Raw genomic sequence first — 24450 nt, 5'->3', positions numbered from 1 at the left:
CTCCAGATAGCCTTTTGTGACCAAATGGCTGTGGATTTAAAAATCAAGAAATTTTTAAATCAAAGAGCTGGCCTTGACAAGGAAAACTGGGAGTATAGAATGTTATCGATTTTTTTTTTCTGTGACAGAAGCCAAAGAATCTCATGCTATTATGAATGTTAGCAGATTTCAAGGTCTTTCTGGATAAAGGGAAGTATATATAAATTTCAAATGAATAAAGCAGTAAGAAAGCTTTTCAATTCCTTTACACGAAAAATATTCTATAGAGAACCTTATTTCCAGTGATTTAGGTACAAGGGACTTATTTAATCCTACTCTGAAAGAAAGACTTTATATTATCTGTAGTTTGGTTTGATACAGGAAAAAATTACACGGGGAAGATTACTTGGAAGAAAATGGTCCTCTTCAGGCACCGTCATCACAAATAAAGCTGGAAATGTAACTCTTGTATCTTTTGATTAACTATAAATATGTTGTCTGAAATGAATAACCATATTTGCTTGATCTGCAGAGTAGAAAACAGTGTGGCTGGATCTTGGAGTTAAGGTTTTTTTTAAAAGATTGGATGTATTTTGTAATCATATCTACCTAAATAGACGTATGTCTCACACTTACAAAATACAATCAGGACTCATTTAGATACAAACCTATGATTATTTTTGAAGCGATGATTAAATCTCCAAATATGGATTTGAACACAGAACAGATATAGAATAGTTTTCCAATTAATGCCCTCCAATTAACAACCACTCCCGTGCTCCTGTGACACTCCATTACTCTCGAAGTAGGAGCCAAAGTCTTCAAAACCCAATGTCATGAGAATTCATGGCCCTCTCTGAGTCACCCTCTCCTAATTCTTCTGGCCTCTTGGAGCAGGCTCTTTGCATTTGTGGGTCCCTATACTTAACCACCCTTCCCCCAGATACTGATACATGTAATCTGGCTCTCATATATTAATTAAGATGTCTAATAAAATGCATTTTTAAATAAAAATGATGTCATATGATTCTAAATAAAACTTCTGTTTGTTGTTTTCTCAGCAGAATAAACTGGTCTTCTGGAAGAGTAACAAAGACGTTTCACTTATCGCAGGATGTTATGACAATGAATGTAAGACAAACAACACTTCTTTTGTTCAAGGCAGCATTAAATAAGGGAAGTGTATTCCCAATGTAAAATTTGTAGCCAGTGGTGTAGTTAATTAAGAGAAAATGTCAGTAGAACTTAACATTGTCACAGGATAATGGTTCCTGCTGCTAGATATATGTCAAGAGAAAGATAAATAAGATGGAGTGATTTATTAAGCAGAGCCACACTCCAGGCAATGCATTTCCAGAGGATTATAGCACTCCTTGGGTGGTGATGTAAGGCAGAGGACTGAAAACTAAGTAGCCTTAACTCTTTGAATAGTACAACAATAGAACAGAAATGTGGTGCTTACAGACAGTCCCTGCTGATATAGCAAAATTATTTTTACATTTAGAAAAAAGGCGAGACTATCATTATATTATAAAGGATCTAAGTTAAAACAGAATGCCATTAACAATCCTTCAAGACTTTGAAGATAACTTAATTATGGGAAGAAGTCTTACTATTTTGAAATGTTAAAGCCAAAAAAAATATTAGGATCACATCTATTTAAAAAATAGACTTCTCAAAAATTTATTTCAGGCAACAAATTATTACTAATTTAGGAACTCGGTTATTTTTCTCAGTGAAAATTGTATTAAAACAGTTTTTGGAAAAATATCCAAAGGTCATTTATTCCTTTTCAGTAATTTTAATAATATAATCCAATTTATTTTTAGATGGTTAATATTCATTAAATACCACAAATGGTTTTAATTTAGAATCAACCTTTTGAACACTGCTTTGACATATTCTTTGCTTCAGATTTAACTCTGAATATTATTATATACTCTGATTTTCTCAGATCAAAGTCACAAGTTTTACTGATTACTGGGAAATTGTTTTCATCTTAAAATTAACCTTATATCTGGTAGTATATATTCTGATACTGCAATAATATAATGTATTAAGAATACAGACTGAACCATATTACTTATAACTTTCCTACACATTATAATGTATTTCAAAGGTATTTACAATGTAAGTATTACATGTATATTAACAATGGGAACCATATTTCAGTAATGTTCTTAAGTTTAAAAACACTTCTATCAGGGAAATGAAAATTTTAGCATAGTATTTACTTTATAAAGATTATATCTATATAATAGAAAAAGCTGCTTTTAGGTTTATTAGTATATTAAACTGTCAGATAGTTATTGACATATTTTAAAATCATAAAATAGTTTTTAATACTGGCATTGTAAGTGCACTAAAATAAAAACTGAAAATACAATCATCATCATCATAATCATTTTTATCTGGAAAGGGTCCATATGGCTCTAGACTGGCACCAATAGTAGTTTTTGAGGATTGTTTAGTTTGGAAAAATTGTCTTCCATATGATGTTTATACTTAATTATGTGCTATTTTAGTCACAGATTCAAGATATAGTTTCAAAACTGAAACACATATATACATAGTTTTATAGATATGTCCCTAAAAGACTATTTAATCTTTTGGAGCCCCAAAGAACTTAATATATAAACTGGAAGCATCTTGAATCAAAACTTGTAATTCATTCAATTTGGGTTCATTAATTTGTTGCATCTTCGGCCATATTATTCTATAGTTTATTTACAAATACATGTGGTAATGATATGCTCATGTAGGAAAAATGTTCTTGTAGTTTTTCATGTCTAGTTGAGTGACATAAAGTTATGAATTTGTTAGCATATGGTTTTCACTATAAACATTTTCATTAGCTGGACTGGCTTTCCTAATACATTTCCTTATGCCTAATTACAGTATGCTTCTTTAAAATACTGCTTATTTTCTGTGAGGTAATAATCAGTACATAAAGCATTAAACAATGTGGCTAATTTCCTCTCTTGCTGTGGATGGCAAAAACAATGAGAAAATAATAATTACAATGTTGAGTGCCTATTTTATGTCTTGCACACAGTTTTAAGTGTTTTATATCTGTGGACTCTTAATTTTTCAAATACCTGACGTAGTAGGTAGTTATTATCTGGGGAACTGAGGCACCTAGAGTCTAAGAAACTTGTCTAACAACACATTGCTGTGAAATGGATAGATAAAGGATTTAAAACTGAACTGTCTCTCAAGGAAACACAAAGATATGAAAAGAGTTGTTTAATTAAATATTTATATTATACATCATACGGTATATGAAAGAAAATTTTAAAATAATCTGACACTTTCTTTTATAGATCAGGAAGCAAAGATCAAGTGAGTTAACTGGCCAATTAATTTTTCCCATTGTCATTTGGCAAAAAAACCCCCCAAAAAACCAACTTGGTTCCTAGTCTGTGTTCCTCTCGTCTTCGATAGGTCATGACACGTTATGAATTTGACCTGACTGTAATCTACCAAGTAGCAGCATATCTGTCAACTCCATGCCCACTGTGACTTGTGCTTTCCTCAGTGTGATAATTATGATTTTATGACGGAGTTGTGTGTTTCCTAGTTTGTTTCCATGAAGACAGATACCATGCTGTCCTATTCACTCTTGTGACTAGATAAATAATTCTCATTTACTAAACAAGGAGATGTTTCCTAGAGAATGAAGAATTTTAAATACTAAAGGCAGAAGAAATACTTTCAGGAAATGCTAAAGTTTAAACAATGGATATAATCATTAACTGCTAGAAAACAACTGAAGCAGACAGAACAAACTGTGTAGCTGTCCCAAATGGAATGGCAATTTAGAGCCTGAGAGGCAGAGTTGTAAAAATAAAGAGACTCCATAAAGTTTGGTCACCCACAAATCAAAGAGCAATTTTATGTGTCCAAACTGTGGAAGTATGGATTATGTACTGGCCTTTGGTTACATCTTGATACAAAAAAGAACAACTGCCATCAAGAAATGTAGTTTACAAATAAGAAACACTGATATAGATAAGATATAGGATGTGAATTTATATAACATGTTGGAATTTCTCTGCCTTATAATTATGAAAAATTCAGGTAAAGGCGGTGCCACATTTAAGAGTACTTAACAAAAGTATCACAGTGCCTTATTACCTGTCAGTTCTGTCAACTAGAGACGGGAATCCTAAATTCAGCATTATGTGCATTATAGTTCGCTTAAAAGCATGTATCTTAGAGCTAGGTTAAATGCTAAGAGTCTTAATTTTCAAGACATGATTTCGTTTTAAAAAGCTGTGGTAGAAACATAACCATCATTACTAAAGTTCTAACTACGTATTCATAGGTGAAGGGGAAATGAACTGAGTCAAACAAAAATTGAATTTCAAAATTTACATTCTGAACTGAACATCTCTTCTATCACATGTAGTCCTTGGATCCCAATACTTTAACTTTGATCCTAAATCACCTTTGAATAGATTTATCTTTGGTGACGTCTGTCCCTATTCTTTTTTGCCCCCGCAGCTGACCTGTAAGTATGTGTGTATTTATTTAATTCCTTTTCAGTTTTACTGAGATGTAATTGACATTTAGCACTATATAAGTTTAAGACGTACAGCATATTGATTTGACTTACATACATCATGACATGATTACCACAATAAGTTTAGTGAATATCCATCATTTTGTGTAGATACGAAATAAAATGTGTTTCCTTGTGATGAGAACCCTCAGAATTTACTCTCTTAACTTTCATATATAGCATTCAGCAGTGTTAATTATATTTATCATGTTGTACATTACATTCCTAGTACTTATTTATATTAGAAGTTTGTGCCTTTTTGTTACTTTCATCCAATTTTCCCACCCTACCTCCCATCACTGGTAAGTACAAATCTGATCTCTTTTTCTACTAGTTTGATTGTTTTGTTGTTGTTTTTGTTTGTTTTTGAAGTATAATTGACCTACAACACTATGTTACTTCCTGGTGCACAATGTGGCGAGTTGATATTTCTATACATTTCAAAATGATCACCAAGAAAACTCTAGTTACCATCTCTCACCATTCAAAACTGTTATATTATTATTGACTATATTCCCCACATTGTACGTTTCTGTCCTTAACCTCATTATCTGAGCTGAGGGGTATTGTAACATAGTACTGTAAAAACACTGACAAAGATGTCAATGCTATTTTAAAGGATCAATAACACCTGCTTTTTTATCATTTAAATTTATGTTTTTAAATATATATTTTCTTATAGCACTTTGAGAAAGGAAGAAAAAGAAACTGACTCAGAAAATCTTAAGATGGCCCTTCAATTTTTTAACATGCCTCTCGGGAAACCACTCTTTTGTCTTGTTAAAGACTAAAATAATGCTTTTAATTATGGTATGTACTCATAAGTAGTTCTGAGAAGTCAAGAAAATGTTGTTCATACCAGTTCTTGTTTTATAAGCATTTTTTAAGCAGAAATCTGTTTGTGCCTCATTTTACATAATTACTTTTAACTCTTCAAAAGGCTAGGTCAGCATGAGAAAGGATTTTCTGGCTCAAATCAGGAAGAGTTAGTATTAAAATAAATGAAAACCAGGGGCTATCACATGCACATAGATCACAGAATACTAACTTAGAAGCTCAGTACAATTCACAGGGAATGTAAACCGGTGGATTCACATCTTTGTGTCATGGCACTGTTTTCTGGTCATACAAATTACTCACTTCCCAATAATGATAGAGTTTAAACAGTCTCTGAAAGTATGAAAGTTCAATTTTTTCTTTAGTGTTGGAGAATTATGGTGATAAAAAGAAAGAAAATGAGCACCTTGTCATGCTGTAAATCAGCATGGGGAAATTCTCAAGTAGATGTGACAGCACTCAGAGTGCTTGGCGCTCTCTTTGTTAAGGACTGCCAATCATAATTAGCAACAACAGAGATGTTGTTCTAACCTAAATAAAAATTACAGAGAGCCTTTTTGAATTAATATCTGTAAGAACAGAATGAAGGAAAAAAACCTGTCTCTATAGTCCAGTTAACCTGTCACAGGGAATTACTCTCATTTTCTCTGTGTTCATTAGGGTCAGTAAACAACAGAGCTAGCCAATATCATTTTTGTTCTATTCAAATTGAATGTGAAATATCAGAAAACATTAGAAAGGAATGGCTTTAGCGACTGCATTTCAAGGCTTGAATCCTTTGGGGTTTTGTGACTAGGACATCGGCAAATTTCATATATTTGATATCTACCCTACTAAAATGGATGTCTTTTTGAGTTATTCTCCTACTCAAGGTTTTAAAGAGATACTTTCTCATCAACAACCTCTTCTGTTGCCTAATTTAATAGAGAAGAATGTCTGACTCTTCTTTTTGTGGAAATGAGAAAGTTGTGATTCTCTGTAATAGTGCCATCCATCTGGCAGTGGAAAGAGCTCTTTATTCTCTTCCAAAAATTGTCCTGGGATCTCAAAGCCAGTGGGCTGCCTCTCATGTTCACTCCTGTGCAGCAGCCATCAAGTTACCTTCTACCATTCCTAAAGGTCCTCTTTGTACTCATCACTAGCATCTGTGGAACTATTTGATACTTAAGAAAGCTACCAAAGGAGTTTTCTTCTTTACTCCTTTCAATAGTCCTGTCTGCTCCTCTCATCAAAAGTGGTTTATTTGGTCCCAGTTTGGCTATGTCCTACTTCCCTTACATGGTATCAAACATTCTTGTAAGAATTTTATCTTTCTTACTATAATCATATTCAAAATATCTAGGTTGGGCATAGGATACCCAAGGAATATTTGTTAAGCCACTTAATATTCCTTGTTTTTCTTTTGCTCTTCTTGTTCCTGGCACATAGCTGGTATAGTACATGCTTGCCAGTAAAGAAACATAGGTGACAGCCTCAAACATTTTACATGACTACAATTATTTATATTTCAAAGCAGCAGACAAAACCAGCTGAGGTAAACTCTGAAATTTCCCTTTGCAAGTAAATAGCAAACAGATCACATACAACCACATGTGCGAGTAAGTCGTAGAGACTCTTCATGGCCCAGATGATGTTAAGAGTCACTGACCATAAAGTAAATATAAGGGATCTTCAAAAATCAAGCCCCAGTTTTTTTAAAGTATGTTGATTGCAGAGCGATGTATGTACGCATGGAGATAAGGGAAGATATAAAATGGCAACAAAACTTGCATAAAATTCATCTCCCATTCATGCATTAAACTGCCTAATTCACAAGCTCTAATGTTCTAGCCAAACAGATGTACTAAGTTTATCTCTATAATGGACCATACTGCTTTTGCACAGTTGGATTCCCTGAGCTGTTTTTTTGGAATGCTTTGAAGTTACAAAATTTTTAAAAAATCAGGATTAGTAAACAACTCACATATATTTAACATTTTTTTTTTTTTTTGCTGTTAGCTGTCCCTGAACTCTTTTTTCAAAAATGTGTCTGATAATCATGAAATGCTTCTTTATTCCTATTCAATCTGGTCTAGTGGCTCCATAAAGACTGTAATTCTGAAATAAGAGCTGTACTTCTCCATAAAAGACTACATTTTATTGGAAATTATCACTAATTCCAATTTCACTGCCTGTGCATTACCATTTCAGTGCCACTGCATTGATTGATTCTCTTTTTCATAGAGTTTGGGAGCCTTTTCTTAATTTATTTTTAATCAAAGCATAAAGATACTCTCGGTATCTTTTAATGAATTCACCTTTTCATTGTTAGCAACTGGAAGAATAGCAGGCTTTCAGATGAAGTAGTTAATTATGTGCAATTCAGCATGATTCATCATTATGAATTTGTATAAATGTACAATCAACCTACAGGCTGTACAACTTATTTAAGGGAACAGTTGAGATAGAAAAGTGCTTAACATATTTATAACTTTTGATATCTGCAGCTTGTTTAGAGAACTAGAAAAGCATGCTAACCATATGGATAATTTTATTTATCTTTCCCTTTTGGATGTTCTCCAAAACTTGCTAAAATTTGGCCACCTGGAGACAAAATTCAGAAAGCCAATCCATAAGCTTGTCAATATTCTCAAAAATAAGACTTCAACCAATGGGAGACCTTATTTATAAGTTTCTCATCTTAGCTACCTAACAAAATATACCAGTGGAGACATTCCAGATAACTTTCTGTTTGGGTTAAATGAGTTTAAGGTCACAGATAGACTGCAATCTCATAAACACAATATCGCAGTTAACTTCATGCCTGATTTAGTTAAGTATTTAGCATTCATTTATTTACTTAGTTGATCAGTATGCATTTATTAAACATCTAATATGTACAAGACACTCAGCTTAGGCAAAGCGACCATAAAGATAAACAGATAAACAGGACACCATCTTGTTTTCAAAGGACTCAGGTGGAGACAAAAAAAAAGGGGGGGGGAATTACACTATAGTTGGTAATACTGTGATAAATATATTAGAGCATGGAAGATAGTCCCTAATTCCAGCAAAGACTTCCTGAAAGAAGTGAGATCAAAGCAAGAATTAGAGGACCTGTAGGAATTTGCCATATGAAAGCACAGAGTGGGTGTAGAGATTAAGCAGTTGGTAATAAAGGCATTACAGAAACTGAAAAGAGTAGAAGCAAAGGCACAGAGGCATGACACAGTCTTCTCTTATGTTCAAGGGACAAAAATAGTTGGAGTAACTGAACAATTAAATGTGAGACATGAGTGATAAGAGATGAGAATCGGCACTGGACAGGAGTCAGATGATGGAATATTGTTCATGCTCTAAATAACTTATAAAGAGTGGGCACTAGGAAGCCAAGGAAGTATTTGAGGAATGGGAATTATGTGCTTAGCTCTCCATGATACTGATCATTCGGGTGTATATACAAGTAAGTGAGCCTATATTTACAGGGGCCAAAATTGAAAAAGAAAGACTACTGTGAGGTTCCTGTAGTTCAGATGAGAAATGAGGTAGGCTTAATCTAGGTAAAGTGTCTAGGTCTCATCTCCCTAGGTGAGAAGAGATCTCCACTCCCAGAAATAATTAGGAGGTAAAATTTGCAGGACTTGATGATGGGTGGATATAAGGGGTAGAAAGAAGAAGAAATCAAAATTGTTTCCAAGTTTCTAACCCTTATGTCTGAGTGGCTGGTAATGCATCAGTTGGAATAGAGAATATGAGAGGCTATAAAGCTTTAAAGTGTAAAATAAAATCACTTATTGGCATGTTGGAATTTGTAGTATCTCGAGTATATCCACAGAGTCTACAAAACTAAAATTCAAGGATGGGTAAGATAGATTTGGGAGTGATCTGCATATTGGTAGTTATTGAAACCACACACAGAAAAGTTGGATGGAATGGAAAGAAGTGAGGTAAAAAGGAGCTTAATTACATCTAGCTTCACCACCTCCCATTTCTGGTTGATGCTTCTTTCTATCAACATCCTAGTTATCGCTCCTCATTTACTGACAACTTTGTTTGCCACATGGCTTATTTTCTCCCTCTCCAGTCCAAGCCAACCATCATTACAGATGGTTCATCTAATCCTCTGGGCTCTCAGTTTCGTAATCAGCTTTGAAGTCCTTCACCAACTCTTCAGGAATCCACATCCACACACCTGTAACTTGTCCTCTACTGTTCTATTTCAAAAATTTTAGGCTCCAGTTTCTCTTTTTGTAAATACAAGCTTTAAACTCTCTCACACTGACGTTTCCACTGTTGTTCTCCGGTCTCATCAGAACTCTGCTCTCTCCCACTACTCAACTATTACTTTTCAGGCTTGCTCTCTGCTACATTCTCATTATTGGTCCTTCTATTTTTTTTTTATTGCTCCATATACCCTAGGATCTACTATTTCAACACCATCTTGCCAATAATCTGAAATAATTTGCCTTATTATACTTTTTATGTGCCTAATTATCCACAATTGAGTCTAATTTGTTTTTGTTTTTTTATTTATTTGGTAAACACTTATGTGACACTTATATAAGTTACTGTATCTAAAAACTTTACATTTTTTAACCGTTTTAATTTATAACAAAGCCATGAAGTGGCATATCTAGAATGTTCCCTGAAAGAGAAGCTCACACCATCATACAAGTTTATGATCCTGAACCTGGACTACAAAATTCTTCTGTTTCATTGACTCTTTTCTCTATTTTGGGGATGCTTTCTATGGAGAGATCAATCACCACGCTATGAGAGAGCCAAACCATTCTATGAAAAGAGACCATGGAGGAAAGCTGAGGCCCTCAGCCCTCAGCCAGCATAACCACCAGACATGGGAGTGAAATGAACAAGTCTTTAGATAAGTTCCGCCTCCAGACTTTGAGTTGTCCAGCTGAGGCTTCAGGTATCATTGAGCAAAGATAAGCCATCCTCACTATGCCTTGTGTAAACTTGTGACACTCACAACTGGTAAGTTTTAGAGGAATCTGTTACACAGCTATGTCATTGGAACACTACCACTAACAAGTTTACTGCTAAATCCAATGAAAACCTTTCAAGTCTTAATTTTACTTGATTCTTTGAAATGTTTAACACTGTTGACCAAACCCTCCATATTCAAATATTGCCTTTATTCAGTGTTTATATCAGTAGATGGTATATACAGTACTTGCATCTTTTTTACCACTCCTTATTAGTTGCCATTGAAAGTTCCTCTGTCTATTCCTTTCCTTAGGGCTCTGTCCTAGGCCCTCTCTGGGCCAGTGGTCCTCGATCAGAAGTATGCAGTTGAGAGCAATGATCTCTCTCTGTATGATCTTATTCACTTCCATGGCTTCAGTTCTCATCTGCATGCCAGTGTCTCCTAAGTATATATTTGGCCCAAATGTCTCTTCTGTGCTTCTGATAAATATATAACACCACTAACAAGCATAGTAAATATATCCTTGGATATTTCATAGATACCTTAAACTCAAATGCACCAAAATGAATGTATCATCTTCCCCATTACACCTGCTCTTCTTTTCTTTTTCCCAGAAGATGACATCAATATTCAATACATGTAATTTCCCAATCCAGAAACCTAGGATAAACTTCACATCCTTTTTCTTCTTCAGTACCAATTCCCACACCACTATATAATTCATTGGGTTCTACTGATTCATCAATACCCTTCTTTTGATTCCCAATGCCATCTTACCTTTGTGCATTAACTCTTTATTTAGTTATTAGAATACTCTGATAATTTGTTGCCCTTTCCACATTGTTCTTTCAACTTTTCCACACTATAATCAGAATATTTTTACATGCATTCCCCTATTTACTGCCTTTAAATTGCTGATCATTTCCCTGAAAATCAAGTTCAAACTTCCTGTAATAATAAATATATCTTCAGCCTCATCTTTATCAGCTCCATTCTGCATAATCTGCTCTAATTTCTTTCTCAGTTCTTGGTCTTAAATTCTCTCCTACCATCTATGTCTCCTTTAACCCATTCTCTTCTTTAGTAAGCCCTTTGCATAGTTAATTCTGTTTCTGTTTATAGAGTACTAATTCAAAAGCTTTCTTTGCCACATTAAGATATATTTAGCCTCCCTACCTCTGTGATCTCATTTCAGTCTGTGCTGGATCTCTATCATACGTGGGTTTTATGTTTGTGTCCCACAAGACTTGCAGCTCAATGATGGCAAAGACTCTCTTGCTCACAATTGTATATTCAGTGACTAGCAAAGTTCTACTTAAAAAAATAGTGTCAATTAAATACTTACCAGATTAGTGATTAATGAATAGACCAAAAATATCTGTGATAACTACAACCTTAGTCAGAGCCCTTGATACAGAAAGGAAGAAGGAAAAGCATGCTTACAGAGGTGTGAGGAATAGATTTTAAGTGAGAAAGTGGAGAAGAAACATCTAGACAAACTTTATGATCAGTCAAATGATCAGAGAAAGAATGAAATTTAATGCAAGATCCAATAGCAAATGTGAATAAAAAGTAAGATGCTACTGAAAGTTGTACATATTAATGCAGAAGTGTCATGTGTCTCCACTGACACAAACTTCTCCTCTTCAATACATGTGACAAGTTTGCAGGAAACTATGAATCCCATAAATATTTTATTATTTCATTGTCTATGATGGCAGTAGTCTTCAATAAGGGATTTAATAAATATTATTCTATTCTGAAACTGTAAGAGTCAAGTAATTAACTAGACACATTTAAAGAGTAGGGCAGATTGAATACTGAATAACACAACAAAGACATTCTTTAGAAAATAGTGAAACTCTAAGTCATTGGTAAAGATTATATATTAAAGTGAAAGATGAAGCATGAAATTTCTTATCAGAATCGTAAAGTCTTTTCACTGCCAATGAATATCTTTAATACATAAAATAATGTCTCTCAACAAAGAGCAAGTCTCAACATCTCTTACGTATGTAAATAATTGATATCTGATCTGGTAGTATCCTCATCCTAGTAAGGCTGTATCTCAGAATGTCAGCGCTTGGGAAGGAAAATCTTGTCTTGAGTTTCTTGTGAACCTTACCTCTGACATTCATTTTTGGCTTTATTAATGAAATTGAACTTACTTTGAAAGACACTAAACTGTTTTTTGCTGGAAATATGCAGTGTTGAGATCCACTAGGAAAGAGCAGGAAATGTTCTTTTCTGAGAATTGCTGTGAAGACCTTTTAGAACACTTATTGAGGTCAAGATACGGAACTGGAACCTTCTTAACCGAATTCATAACATATGAAATATCACATTCTTTTTTTATACTAAATTGTATTTTTTCTCCTTACCTTGCTGTACAAAGGATCCATACACAAACCACATGGAGTTGTAGAGAGTAGTAGACGTCATTGATCCCATTTGTAATCGAGGAGGATTAAGCCAATTCAAGAGGTAGACCAGCAGACCAACCAGCAGGACTGTGCCAGCAATGCAAGCCCATAGAGAGAGATCAAATGGTGCAAGACAGGCGAACATATCCACTGTCTTTTCAGCCCTTCGAAGTAGGACTCCCACTGAGTAGTCCATGTAACGCGTTGTAAAATCCACCACATTCTCACGGTCTGGGGTAATGGTTAAAGCAGAAATCCCTATGTCGGCTCTCTGAGAAATTAAAAAAGAAAGGAATACGTTAACAGTGTGATTTGTGGCACTTTAGCTTGCCTTGAGGGAAAAAAGGATGCCTCAGGCAATATCTTAAGCCTTTTTATATAAACTGAAAAACACTGCAGAGACTTTTTAGAGAAGAGCTATATGCGAATTTTGCATTTACTACTGCAAATCTTGACCTACCAGAATTAGACAAATTACCTTTCATATTATCAGTGCGTGTGAAATCAGTGAAGAATATTTCAGACGCAGATAATATCTGATGGAGATTGTCTTTTTTCCTCGGGTCATTTTTATCAAAGCCATCATTAACACAGGAGCAAAGGTAAAACTTACTCCAAAGAATTCTTTCTGAGAAAAATGTTCCCAAGATATTCTATATATTCTTAAAGTGTAAATTATTAAGTAGGTTATTAAAAAACTCAACATGGCATTTCACCCTTGGTTTAGATTTTTCTGCATCAAAATTTATATTCTTGGGTTCTAAGTATGTTAGAGTTTAATAGAGCTTTCATGGCACTGAGTTATAACATCATATGCCAGAGCTCTCTACCATGATTTTATATTTTAAACCTCAGAAACATTTTAATGAGCAATTAAAGATTAAGGAAACAATTCTTCTTGGTCTTATAACCATTCTTCTCAGTGTGTGTCTCCTTAGATTTTTAGTGATAGCACTCAGAAACCACAGCACATGCTATTTTACTTATATATAGCACATTGCAGCTAGAGCACAGAACAAATGACTTCACATTTAAGTTCTATGATATGAGAACACATATTTAAATATCTAAAAGATGTATCTTGTTTGAAATAAGGATCTGTGGCTGTGACTAAAGTTGTGGGAAGCTCCTTCCAGACAAACACAAACAATAGTAAATCATTTGTTGAACATTTGCATTATTATTTTCTTTTTAAAATTGTTTTATGTAAGAATACAGAACTGGTTTTATTGTTTTTGGAGGAAAAAGGCATGAAAAGTAACATGCCTAGTGGAATGCTAAACCAACTCAGATACATCTAGTCTCTGGAGTAATAATGGCTTCAAAAATAGTCTAGCTAAAGTTAAGTATTGTGTGTGTGTGTGCTGTGTGTGTGAGCCCATCCATATATATTTGTTGCTGCTTGGCCCAGTGCTAAGTATTTAAATAACTTTTCTCATTTAATTCTTACAATAGTTATGAATTATATGTTTTCCCATCCATTTCATAGATGAAGAAACTAAAACTTAGTTTAAGTAACTCATTCAGTTCTCAGAGTTAGTAAGTTTAGAAGTCAGATATTAAAGCAATGTTTTTCTTAATACAAAGCCTGTGCTCGAAATCACTTTCCCATATTCAACATTCATTTTCCAAATGACTCATATTATAGGCAATTAGGATAACAGGTTTTAGTACAATTTTTACCTTAAAAGAGTCTAAAATTTTGCTTTTCTTAATTGTACCATTTATATTGCAATGAGGCCATATTAACATAAGAACCATGAGTTTAAGATTATTAACTGAGAAGTATTAAACTTGATAATACTATATGAAGACAAATTTTCAGAGAAATAATAATTGCTTTCAAGCTCATATATTTGTATTGCATAGCTTAGTTACCAGGAGTTGGGTCTTTTCAGAATGAAAATCTAACCTGGGTCCTTACCTCTCTAGTCCTATCTTTTCTGAGCCTCAGTTTATCTATTTGTGAAATGAATGTAACTGTTTTTAATATGACAATTGTGAGCTGACTCATTTATCTTAATATTAATGGTGAATAAATAACTCCATGAGATTCAGTTAGGTTCTCAGAAAGTATACTTACTTTTTCAGGACCTTAAAGTACTATGGATCAGCAATTTACAAATTGATGCACTAGTGTTCCCAAAGCATTCTATGACTCAACTAAAGTAAAAAAATTCCACCTAAGGAGGAATTTACTGATAACATATTGATTGAACATTTATAAATATTCATAAATATTTTGCTAATAAATAATTAAATGTCTTATACTTAAATGATTATGAATTGGAATAGTCACTATACTTGTAAGTAACACGAATTGCTTATTTTTTTTACCACCTGCAACACATATGATTAATAATCCATTCTGTAATTTTATCAGGGAATGAAATCAAATTCACTGCTTTCTCAGAATAAATTTTCTTTTCTAATTTTGAATATGCCAATCTCCAACTATACAACAGCCCTCTTTTTCACGTTTTGTAGGTATTATTTACTCTACCTCATATATCACATCAGGAAATGCATTTATTCCCTCACGTAGAATATCATTCATTTGGACTTGGAAATTCAAACTCATTAAAGGTGCCTATCTGGGGTTTTAGTTCCTTTAAGGACTTTCCCCTTGTCATTCCCACCTAAAGATTTTTTGCACAAAGTAGAAGAAAAAAGTTATTGAACACATTTAACAAGCACTAGATCTATCTCTGCCTATTCAACTTCTTAAACCATACATTTTCTTCTCCTGCTCTTCATAAGAAGCAACTGTTCATAGATTTTTAAAACTTCTTAACAGTTTTCTTAAATATCATTTTATATTCTTTGGCCTTGAAATAATAGTGTAAATTTTTCAGTTTTGTTTGAGAGAAAGCAGGCATTGAAGAAATGCTAAAGGAGGAAGAAAAGAAGGACGGGGGAGGGAGAAGGAAGGAAGGATGGAAGGGAGGGAAGAGGAAAGGAAGAATGTATTCAATTCTGACATCTTCAATTAATGATACACGACCTGACTTTGGGCGAGCAGTCAAATTCATCATTTTAGATTATTCATCTGTTCAATGAATGGATTGAAATTGGTAATATAAGAGCTTCTCTAACTCTGAAATTTTAATTCTAAAAATTATTTACTGAGACCTTATGATCATTCTGTGTTCACTAATATGAGAATGTAAACACTTTTATACTAAAGATTTTTAAGTGTAAAGACTTTCATTATTCAACAGACCTTTCTAAGTAAATATAATATGTAAGTTATTACTGTTCATTAGTGAAACTAAAACATAAGTACTACATAAACATAAGAAACCATAAAAAAATCAAACTGTCAAATCAATCACAATTATTTTGTCAATGTCAAGATTTTATGTATTTCTCTGAAACAAACATAGATATGTTTTAATATGTCACTATTACAGAGTAACATGTCAGTTCCAATCATAAACACACAGCACAATATCCATTAGTTTTCAAACATACCACTGGAAATGAACCAATGATATTGCTGTTTAAGTAACTTTTTTTCTGAAATTAAGATCATACTTTAAATCCTAGAAAAATTTTAAAGAATGAAAAAATCATAAAGAAAACATCCAAATCCCAATATGATGATCACTATTGTAGCTCCCTTAATATTTTTATATATTTACTTTTCCATGTCTATGCAGGGTATTTGTGAACTCACTGAAAGAATGGTATTAATTTTTTGAAGTATAGTTAATTTATAATATTGTATTACTTCCAGACGTACAGCATAGTAATTGTTTTTATAGATTATACTCCATTAAAAGTTATTACAAAATAATGGCAATAATTCCCTGTGCTGTACAATATATCATTGTTGCTTATCTATTTTATACATAGTACTTGGTGTCTCTTAATCTCATACCCTTATGGTGCCCTTCCCTGCTTCCCTCTCCCCACTGGTAACCACTAGTTTATCTTCTGTTATCTGAGTCTGTTTCTGTTTTGCTATATCTATGTGTTTGTTGTATTTTTTAGATGCCACATATAAATACCATACAGTATTTGCCTTTCCCAGTCTGACTTCACTTAGCATAATATTCTCTAAGCCCATCCACACTGTTGCAAATGGCAGAATTTCATTCTTTTTTTAATGGCTAATATGAAGAACAGCATTAGTTTGATTATGGCTTAGCACACGATAAGGGAATTAACAATCCAATTAAGACAAGTACTAAGGATATTGTTACTACTACTGCCACTACAATTTAACATTTATATAATGTTTACTATGAGCTAAATACTTTTTTTTAATTGAAGTACAGTCAATTACAATGTGTCAATTTGGTTACAATCTGGTGTACAGCACAATGTCCCAGTCATTCATATACATATATATATTCATTTTCATAATCTTTTTCATTAAAGGTTTCCATGTTTAATTCAATTAATCTTCACAAAGATTCTGTGAAGTAAATACCACCATTATTTTTATTTTATAGATAAGAAAATTGAGACACAGATTAAGTAACTTGCCTAAGGTCATATAGCTAAGATCCTGGATTCCAATCCAGGCAGGTTGTCTCGAGAGTCAACGTAATATGAACATAATTACTTTCCCTCTCCAAATAATTAGCCCACTACCACAGTATTGTTCTAGGGGAATCCATAATTCCTCCCCTGATTTGAAATGATTACTGCATATGCCTAATTCATACAGTTACACAAACACCCACAGACACACACATTCTGGAATTTCTATGCTTTTCTATTGGTCTAATTACATACAATTTTCATTATATTTTTATGTCAATATGTACAATTAATTTCTTGCTTTCCCTTTTTCTCAACCTTCAGATTTTTTGAGCTATAATCATTCAAATGTATCTCCAAATGTATTTGAAATCATTCTCATAAATTCATAAAATCTAGGATTCTAAATGGACTCAAAAATAACATTATTTACTTTAGTCAGAAATAATATTTTAACAAAGTCTTTGGATCTAAGAATACTATACTTTTTCATTTATTCTAGTCTATTTATTCAGGTCTAATTTTCTTTCAAAATATGTTATTTTAAAAAAACAGTGATTTTCTGTAACAGAACCACGGTACTGTTATCAAATTCAAGAAATTTAGCATCGATACCATACTTTAATCTGCACTCCGTGTTACAACATTGTCATTGGTCCGAATACTGTCCGTCCTAACAAGTTAGTGCAGGATCATGTCTTGCAGTTAGTTGTGTCTCTTAGTCTCCTTACATCTATAACAGCATTGGAACAATCTGTTCTCTAAAGGACTGGTTGAGTTCACCTGTGAAGCACTCTAGGCCTGGTCCTTTTTTGTATAGTTCTTTGATAACTTTTTTTGTGGAACTTGGTCTAAGTTCTCTACTTCTTATTTGATTGGAGTAGCTAATGATTTGTCTCTTTTGTTGCTATTTCCTAAACACCAGAATTTAATTTATTAATTTAATCTACTTTTAAAAATCATTTACCTTATTACTTTCTCCTTTTATTTTTATCTTCCTTATATCTTCTATTAAAATTTGTTGTACTTTTTCTAGCTTTTGAAGATGTAATTCAACATATTTATTTCCTTTCTTTCTTTTTTATTGATACGGATTTTTAAGACCATGAATCACTTCTTTATATATTCCCTGCAGGTTCAGATATGTAGTGTTTTCATTACCGTTACTTAAAAAATTCTGTAATTTACATCTGCATTTCTCCTTTCTCCAAAGAATTGTTTAATAGAGACTGTCTTAATTTCTGATGGAAAGATTTTTTGATTTTTTGTTTTTTTCTAGTTTTATTGTATTTGATCAGAGAAATTGATTTGACACATACCTCCTCAGTGGAACTAAATGGTGTTTTCTATGGGACCTAATCTATGACTTTTGTTAATGTTCATGTGTGCTTGAGAAGATAGTATATTATCAGGATGTTGTATTTAATATATTTAAAAAGATATATTTTATTATTTATATTATTTATTATTGTTTGAATTTTGTTATTTTACTGTGTTTTTCTGGTATGTTTTTCCTACTGTTTTCTTTTTAGAAAGGTTTGTACTTTTGTTATAATGGTTAACTTTACATTTATACCTTTTATAGTACCCTTACTCTTCACCTTTTTTTCCCCTTTACCTTTTTAGTTTTAAATGAAATAGGTGACTTCCACTTACTCTCTACACTACAGTTAATAATGATGTCCTATTTTCCTCTTTCTTCTCCTCTTTTCCTCCCATTGTTTAATAAAGCCATCCTTTCATTTTTACAACATATGGTGATATCATATTGTTACTTAACTGTGTTTTTAACCTTGTTTTAGTAACAGTTCTACAATTAAATATATTAAATGATCACTATTAGTCATTTTGCCAAGTTTCTCGTGTTATCTCTTGGCTGAATGAAGCTCATACTCGAGTGGTTTCACCAGGAGGGGCTCAAGTGTCCACTTTTCTCTTAGTGCTTGTTAGTTTAAAACTATTTTCTCCATGGCTATGAAGGAGATTTTGGTTGGATATAAAATCTTTGGCTTGCATATTTTTGAACAAAATTCTTGATAGTGCTTCTCTAGTGCTGGCTTGCTCTGTGTGTTACTCTTGAGAAGTCTCTAGTGATTTAATATTTTACTATTAAAAGTACTTTGATCTTTTTGCCTTGAGGAATTTTTTTGGTCTTTGCCTTTTAAGGCTATTAATTGTTCTAAAATGTAGCTCAGAGTTTATTGTCCTGGATCAGCTTTTCTATGAACATGAAGTATCTTTGTTTCATTTTATAGAAAGTTTTCTTAGATTATGAATTTAAATATTAATTGTATCATTGTGTTGCTTTTCTTCTTCAGAGATATCAAAAAATATATATATATATATGCTTTTATATATGCTTTTCTGGCCTACTTTCCATTTTGATTCTTTCACTCTCAATCTTTTTAATTCTTTATTTCATTTTAATTATTTTTCCTTGTCTTTCTTCAATGTAACTTAATCTAATCTCCTTTGAGCAATTTGTAAGTTATATCTTAATGATTTTTGTCTTTTATTCTGCTTTTCAATATATATCCTGAGGTGGTTGCATTCCTTCGTCCTTTGGCCATTTCAATGATTAGCTTTTGAATTTCTGATTCTGTTAGATTTTTCTTTTTAAGACATTTCAAATGCTTGTTTGAAATGTTTAATTCAGTTTGAAGTGTTATGTTACAAGTTTATCCTGCTTTGTGGTTTTCTATGTGAGGAGAATATTGATCAACTTTTAAAATGTAGTGACATAAAATGTATTGACAAGTTCCAGACTTGTGTTCAGCACATTAACACTTGGTATTAAACTTTCTCTCTTTCTGGGGGTTATTTTGGCTCAGCTTCATGCACATTCTCTGCTGCCTTCTTTCTTATGAAGTCACTTATACCTTCCCTCCCCTTTCTTCTTACCTATAGACTTTGGCTGGAACTCTGGTGTTATCTCTATTTGAATCTGATACTTAAATCAAATATGGCAATAAATGAAAATTTTCTAGGGTCACCTGATAAAGCTACAATTTCTTGGGAGTATGCTTTCCTGAAAGCTGACAACTTCTCATTTCACAGACATATCCTTCATTAATTTAGGGTAACACATTAAATTTTCCTCTATTGTTACATTTATTTGGTCATATCATTTGAGATCTGAAAAGGAGAAGGTAGATGCTTATGCTTGCTTTGACATCTTAAGGGAATAGAAGTCTCAAAAATTCCTAAAATTTCTATAATGGAATAATTTGTAAAAATGCCTTTCAAGCTTAGTAGAGACATAAAGAAGAATATTTGGCAGGGTTCAAACCTAACAAGTCAGTGAATATTGTTGTCAAGTACTTATTTGTAAGTTAAACATTTTCCAAGTTTTAGCTGTTAAAAATGTAAGAAAAGAAATTTACTAAATTGGATTTCCAGTGAAATGTATTAATTTTTCAGGTAAGTTAAACCGTAGAGTCCATTGAACTCAACCTGGAAGACAGGTCAATGCAAAAACAAAACAGAATAAAACAGGAAAAGGTACACACTGCAGCGCTGGCTAATAAGTTTGTCAACTATAAAGCACAGAAAAGCAAACTTAAGATGAAAAATAAATTTAGACATTGAACTGTAAAAGCAATATATAAATACATTTTAGTTTTCAGAAGGTCAAATGATATAAAATCAGCCCATTCTCTTTCTACAAGTGAAAGAAATGCTCAAAATACCACTGTCTTCAATATTAGCATAGAAGTTCCACAGCTGACAGTCCCAGGCTGATAAGGCTCCCAGGATTAGGAAACAGACTCCTATTCTCTTGTCATTCCACTCTCCTCAGTACAGGGCTTCCCAACTCATGGTTTAAGATGGCTGTTTGAACAACAGTCCTCCTACTAACCTTCCAGTGAGGAGGAATGAGGAGGATCAGAATAAGAATAAGAATCCCCTCCTTAAGAACATTTTCCAGAAGCTTCACATGACACATTTGTTTAATTCTCACTGGTTAGAACTTAGTCACGACCGCACAAGATCAGGAGAAAAGCTGAGAAATGTATATTGCGGATGGTCTGTATTTGGCTACAAATTCAGGAGCTATGTTACTAAGAGGGGAGGGATCAGATCAATGAGCAGTCTCTTCCACATTTCCCCATGGAGAACCATTGTTTCAAGATTGATGCCTGTCCCTTTAGTCTCTTTTCTATTTCTACATATGCTCATGCCTACGTATTTTTCCCAAAATTTGATCAAACTTCATAATATAATATAATGTATTTGAGTAATATGCACATACACACACAGAGCTATTCAATCTTTCAAAAGCCTGCACAGAATTTAGAGCAACTATTTTGTCACCTTTGAATTTTCAGCACAGAAATAGCAGATCGTAGGTACTCAACAAGTACTTATGATTATGATGGTACTTTGATAAAGTTAATCATTTTCCCTTGAAGAATTTTTAGGATGTTTCCTCTTTCTTGCCTATTACGAGCCATGGAATTTCATCTCGCAATTTGTATTCAATTGAAAATTGCTTCTTGGAGCTGACCACACTATTTCTAGAAACATATTTTTCATTATTTCAATAGATGTTTTGTCTCTGACACCACCGTAGTGATAAAACAGTATTATTAGTTTAGTTTTTATGTTGTCATTATTAGCCTTATTTCTAAGCCTCTTGCCAGAAACCACACACATTCCTTTGAGCTCTCTCTTCACAACCACTCCTCCCCCACACTGCCATGGGCATAATGTTAAAGTCCTTCTAGAAATAGTTTAGTTTTCACTAGTCTCTCTCTCTCTCTCTCTCTCTCTATATATATACACACACACACACACACACACACACACACACACACACACACACATCTATCCTTTTTTGCTGTTCTTCTGTATCTCTCATATAGCACTTATCCCATAAATACCAATTTTATCTTCTCAGTTATAAACTTCTTGAGGCAGGAGCTTTATTGTCATAGTTTTCTATCCCCCTAAATATTTTTCACACTGCTTTGCCCACAGTAGATTTCCAAAACAGATCTGTTGACTTACTTGCTCTTTGCTATGTGGGAAGAGAAATAGGTGTTTTTATACCACCCTAAGTTTTGGAAGGAAAGGAATAGATTTCAAGGCTGTATACTACCTAAAGAAGTCTCTGTCATTATGAAGAAGTCTCTGACTTTACAGGTTTTTTCCATATCAAGCTATCAGCCCGGCTGCCTGACTTCAGTAGTCTGGATTTTAATGTTTTCAGCTCACGTAGGTGGTGTGAACCTCCACATACGCTAGCTGTACAACCCTGTACAAGGGTGGCACTGCCCTCCTTGTTCTGAGGACAGATCTATGGTTCAGAGAAAGTAAACAGCTTGCCCAAGGTAATAAGTGAACAAACTGTGAAGTTGGCCACGCCCACCATTCTGTGCTTGCTACATCTGATAAGCTTTTTGCTAGTATGGTTTCTGTGTAAACTCTTTCTCCTAACTACTTACCCACAAATTATCCACCACTCCATTTCTTTACCTTTTGGCACAGATGAGCGTTTATATTCCTACTCTTATTTTTCGACTCCAGATTGGCCCCTAAGCAATACTCAGACCCAGGTAGTACTTGGGAGAAAGAGATGAACAGACACAATGATGGTGCATGCATATGCGTATGAGCACAGAGGCATTATTGGCAATTATAAGAACTGAATAATTCTCACACTGAATAAGGTGGAAAACCATTGGAGGGTTTTAGGGACAGTGTGGTATGATCTGACTGGCATTTAAAAATAATCATTTTGACTGCTGTGTTGAAGATAGACTACAGAAAGAAAAAGCTGTAGTATGGTGGATAGTTAAGAGGGTAGGCAAGGAGGTAAAACGGTGGCTTGCATCAGAGGGTAGTGGTGGAGTGGTAAGAAGTGGTCCTATTTAGGACACAATTCAGGTTTATAGCCGGAGAAGACTGCCGGTGCACACTGTATGAGGTGTAACAGAGACAGGAGGAGTCACGGATAACTCCAAGGTTTCAGACTGCGTCACGTGGAGACTGGAGTCGCCACACACTATGACAGGCAAGGCTGTGGGCAGAGCAGGTGGGGGTGGGGGTAAAACCGGGAATTCAGTTTTGAACATGTTATGTTTGAGGTACCCATTAGACATCTAAGAGGAAATGCCAAATAGTAGTAAGAACTATAAGCCTGCAGTTCAGATGAGAGGTCTGGGCTAAAGAAACAAATCTGAAATCTGTCTACTTACAGATGGTAATTCAATCCTCGAGAACGGCTTGTGGAAGTTGACGTGTGGATAGCAAAGAAAGTGTTGACGTGTGGATAGTAAAGAAAGTGTTGGCTGTCGGATCTCCCTCTTCCCTTCCTACTTCTCATCTAGCTACTTAGCTCTTAGAGAACAGGAACTCTGTTCTATATTTTTTGTATCCCCCACAATGCCAGCCACACATTAGGCCCCAATAAATGCTTATTGAATGCTGAGTGGGAAGCAAGTCTCAAGTTATTTATAAACTGCAGTTGTTCAGGCATTATCCTGCAGCATTAAAAGGGATTTAAAAATAATACCATGTCTGCAATTTCCAAGAGGAAAGCTACCATCTTCAAAGAAAAGGACCGTCAGAAAGAGTCACGTAGAGAGACTTTTTTAAAACTTTCTGAGAAGTCATCTGAAGGCTGCTTGTGAGCAGAGACTATAGAAGCAATCTCTGCCTGAAATGCCCAAACTGTAAATGCACATTTCAACAAAATGCAAACCAACGATAATGACTAAAATTAAGTGAATTTTAATTTTCGTAACAGTAAACTTTTCAATCATTCTAGAATTCATTTCAGCCTGCTATTAAAGATGTTTTTAGAGCTCTGCAGGGGGGGAAATGTAAGTTCTCTGTAAATGAGAAAGAACTAGCTCCCACAAAGTTTGTCTTTATGAGAAGTGAACCTGTATTAAGCTGTTCACCGAGTAATTCTGTGTGGTGTTTGGTGAAATACAGATTGAGTGAGAGACACGTTAGATGTCCTCACACACCTACTGGGAGCCTCTGTGGTCACCTCGTCCCTTGATACAGCTGAGACTTGTTAGGTACTCGGGTGTTTGCTTATTTTTTAATCAAGGAAACCTTTACCTATTTTGAAGTCTGTCACTATAAAATCACCAAATTACAGGACGAAACTCAGAATCATTAAGGCTTAAAACATTTACAACCTGAAGTATCCAAATGGCAGTCAAGGGTAAACCCAGAAGTATCTTTCAAGATGTGGCTCTACTTACAAATATTCATTC

The 24450-nt window shown here is 33.9% G+C and overlaps 1 protein-coding gene across 3 annotated transcripts in view; it reads right to left on the bottom strand.

Moving 5' to 3' along the window:
* GRID2 (glutamate ionotropic receptor delta type subunit 2) overlaps positions 1–24450 on the bottom strand; it is a 1267610-nt gene that overhangs the window by 251830 nt on the left and 991330 nt on the right. For all 3 annotated transcript variants that reach the window (XM_032459821.1, XM_032459811.1, XM_032459829.1), the window contains one exon: positions 12686–12998. In XM_032459821.1, the coding sequence (XP_032315712.1) occupies positions 12686–12998 (313 nt within the window). The remainder of the gene's footprint in view (positions 1–12685; positions 12999–24450) is intronic.

Source organism: Camelus ferus, chromosome 2, assembly GCF_009834535.1.
Source record: "Camelus ferus isolate YT-003-E chromosome 2, BCGSAC_Cfer_1.0, whole genome shotgun sequence".
NCBI lineage: Eukaryota > Metazoa > Chordata > Mammalia > Artiodactyla > Camelidae > Camelus > Camelus ferus.
This window is presented reverse-complemented; position numbering and strand designations above follow the sequence as displayed.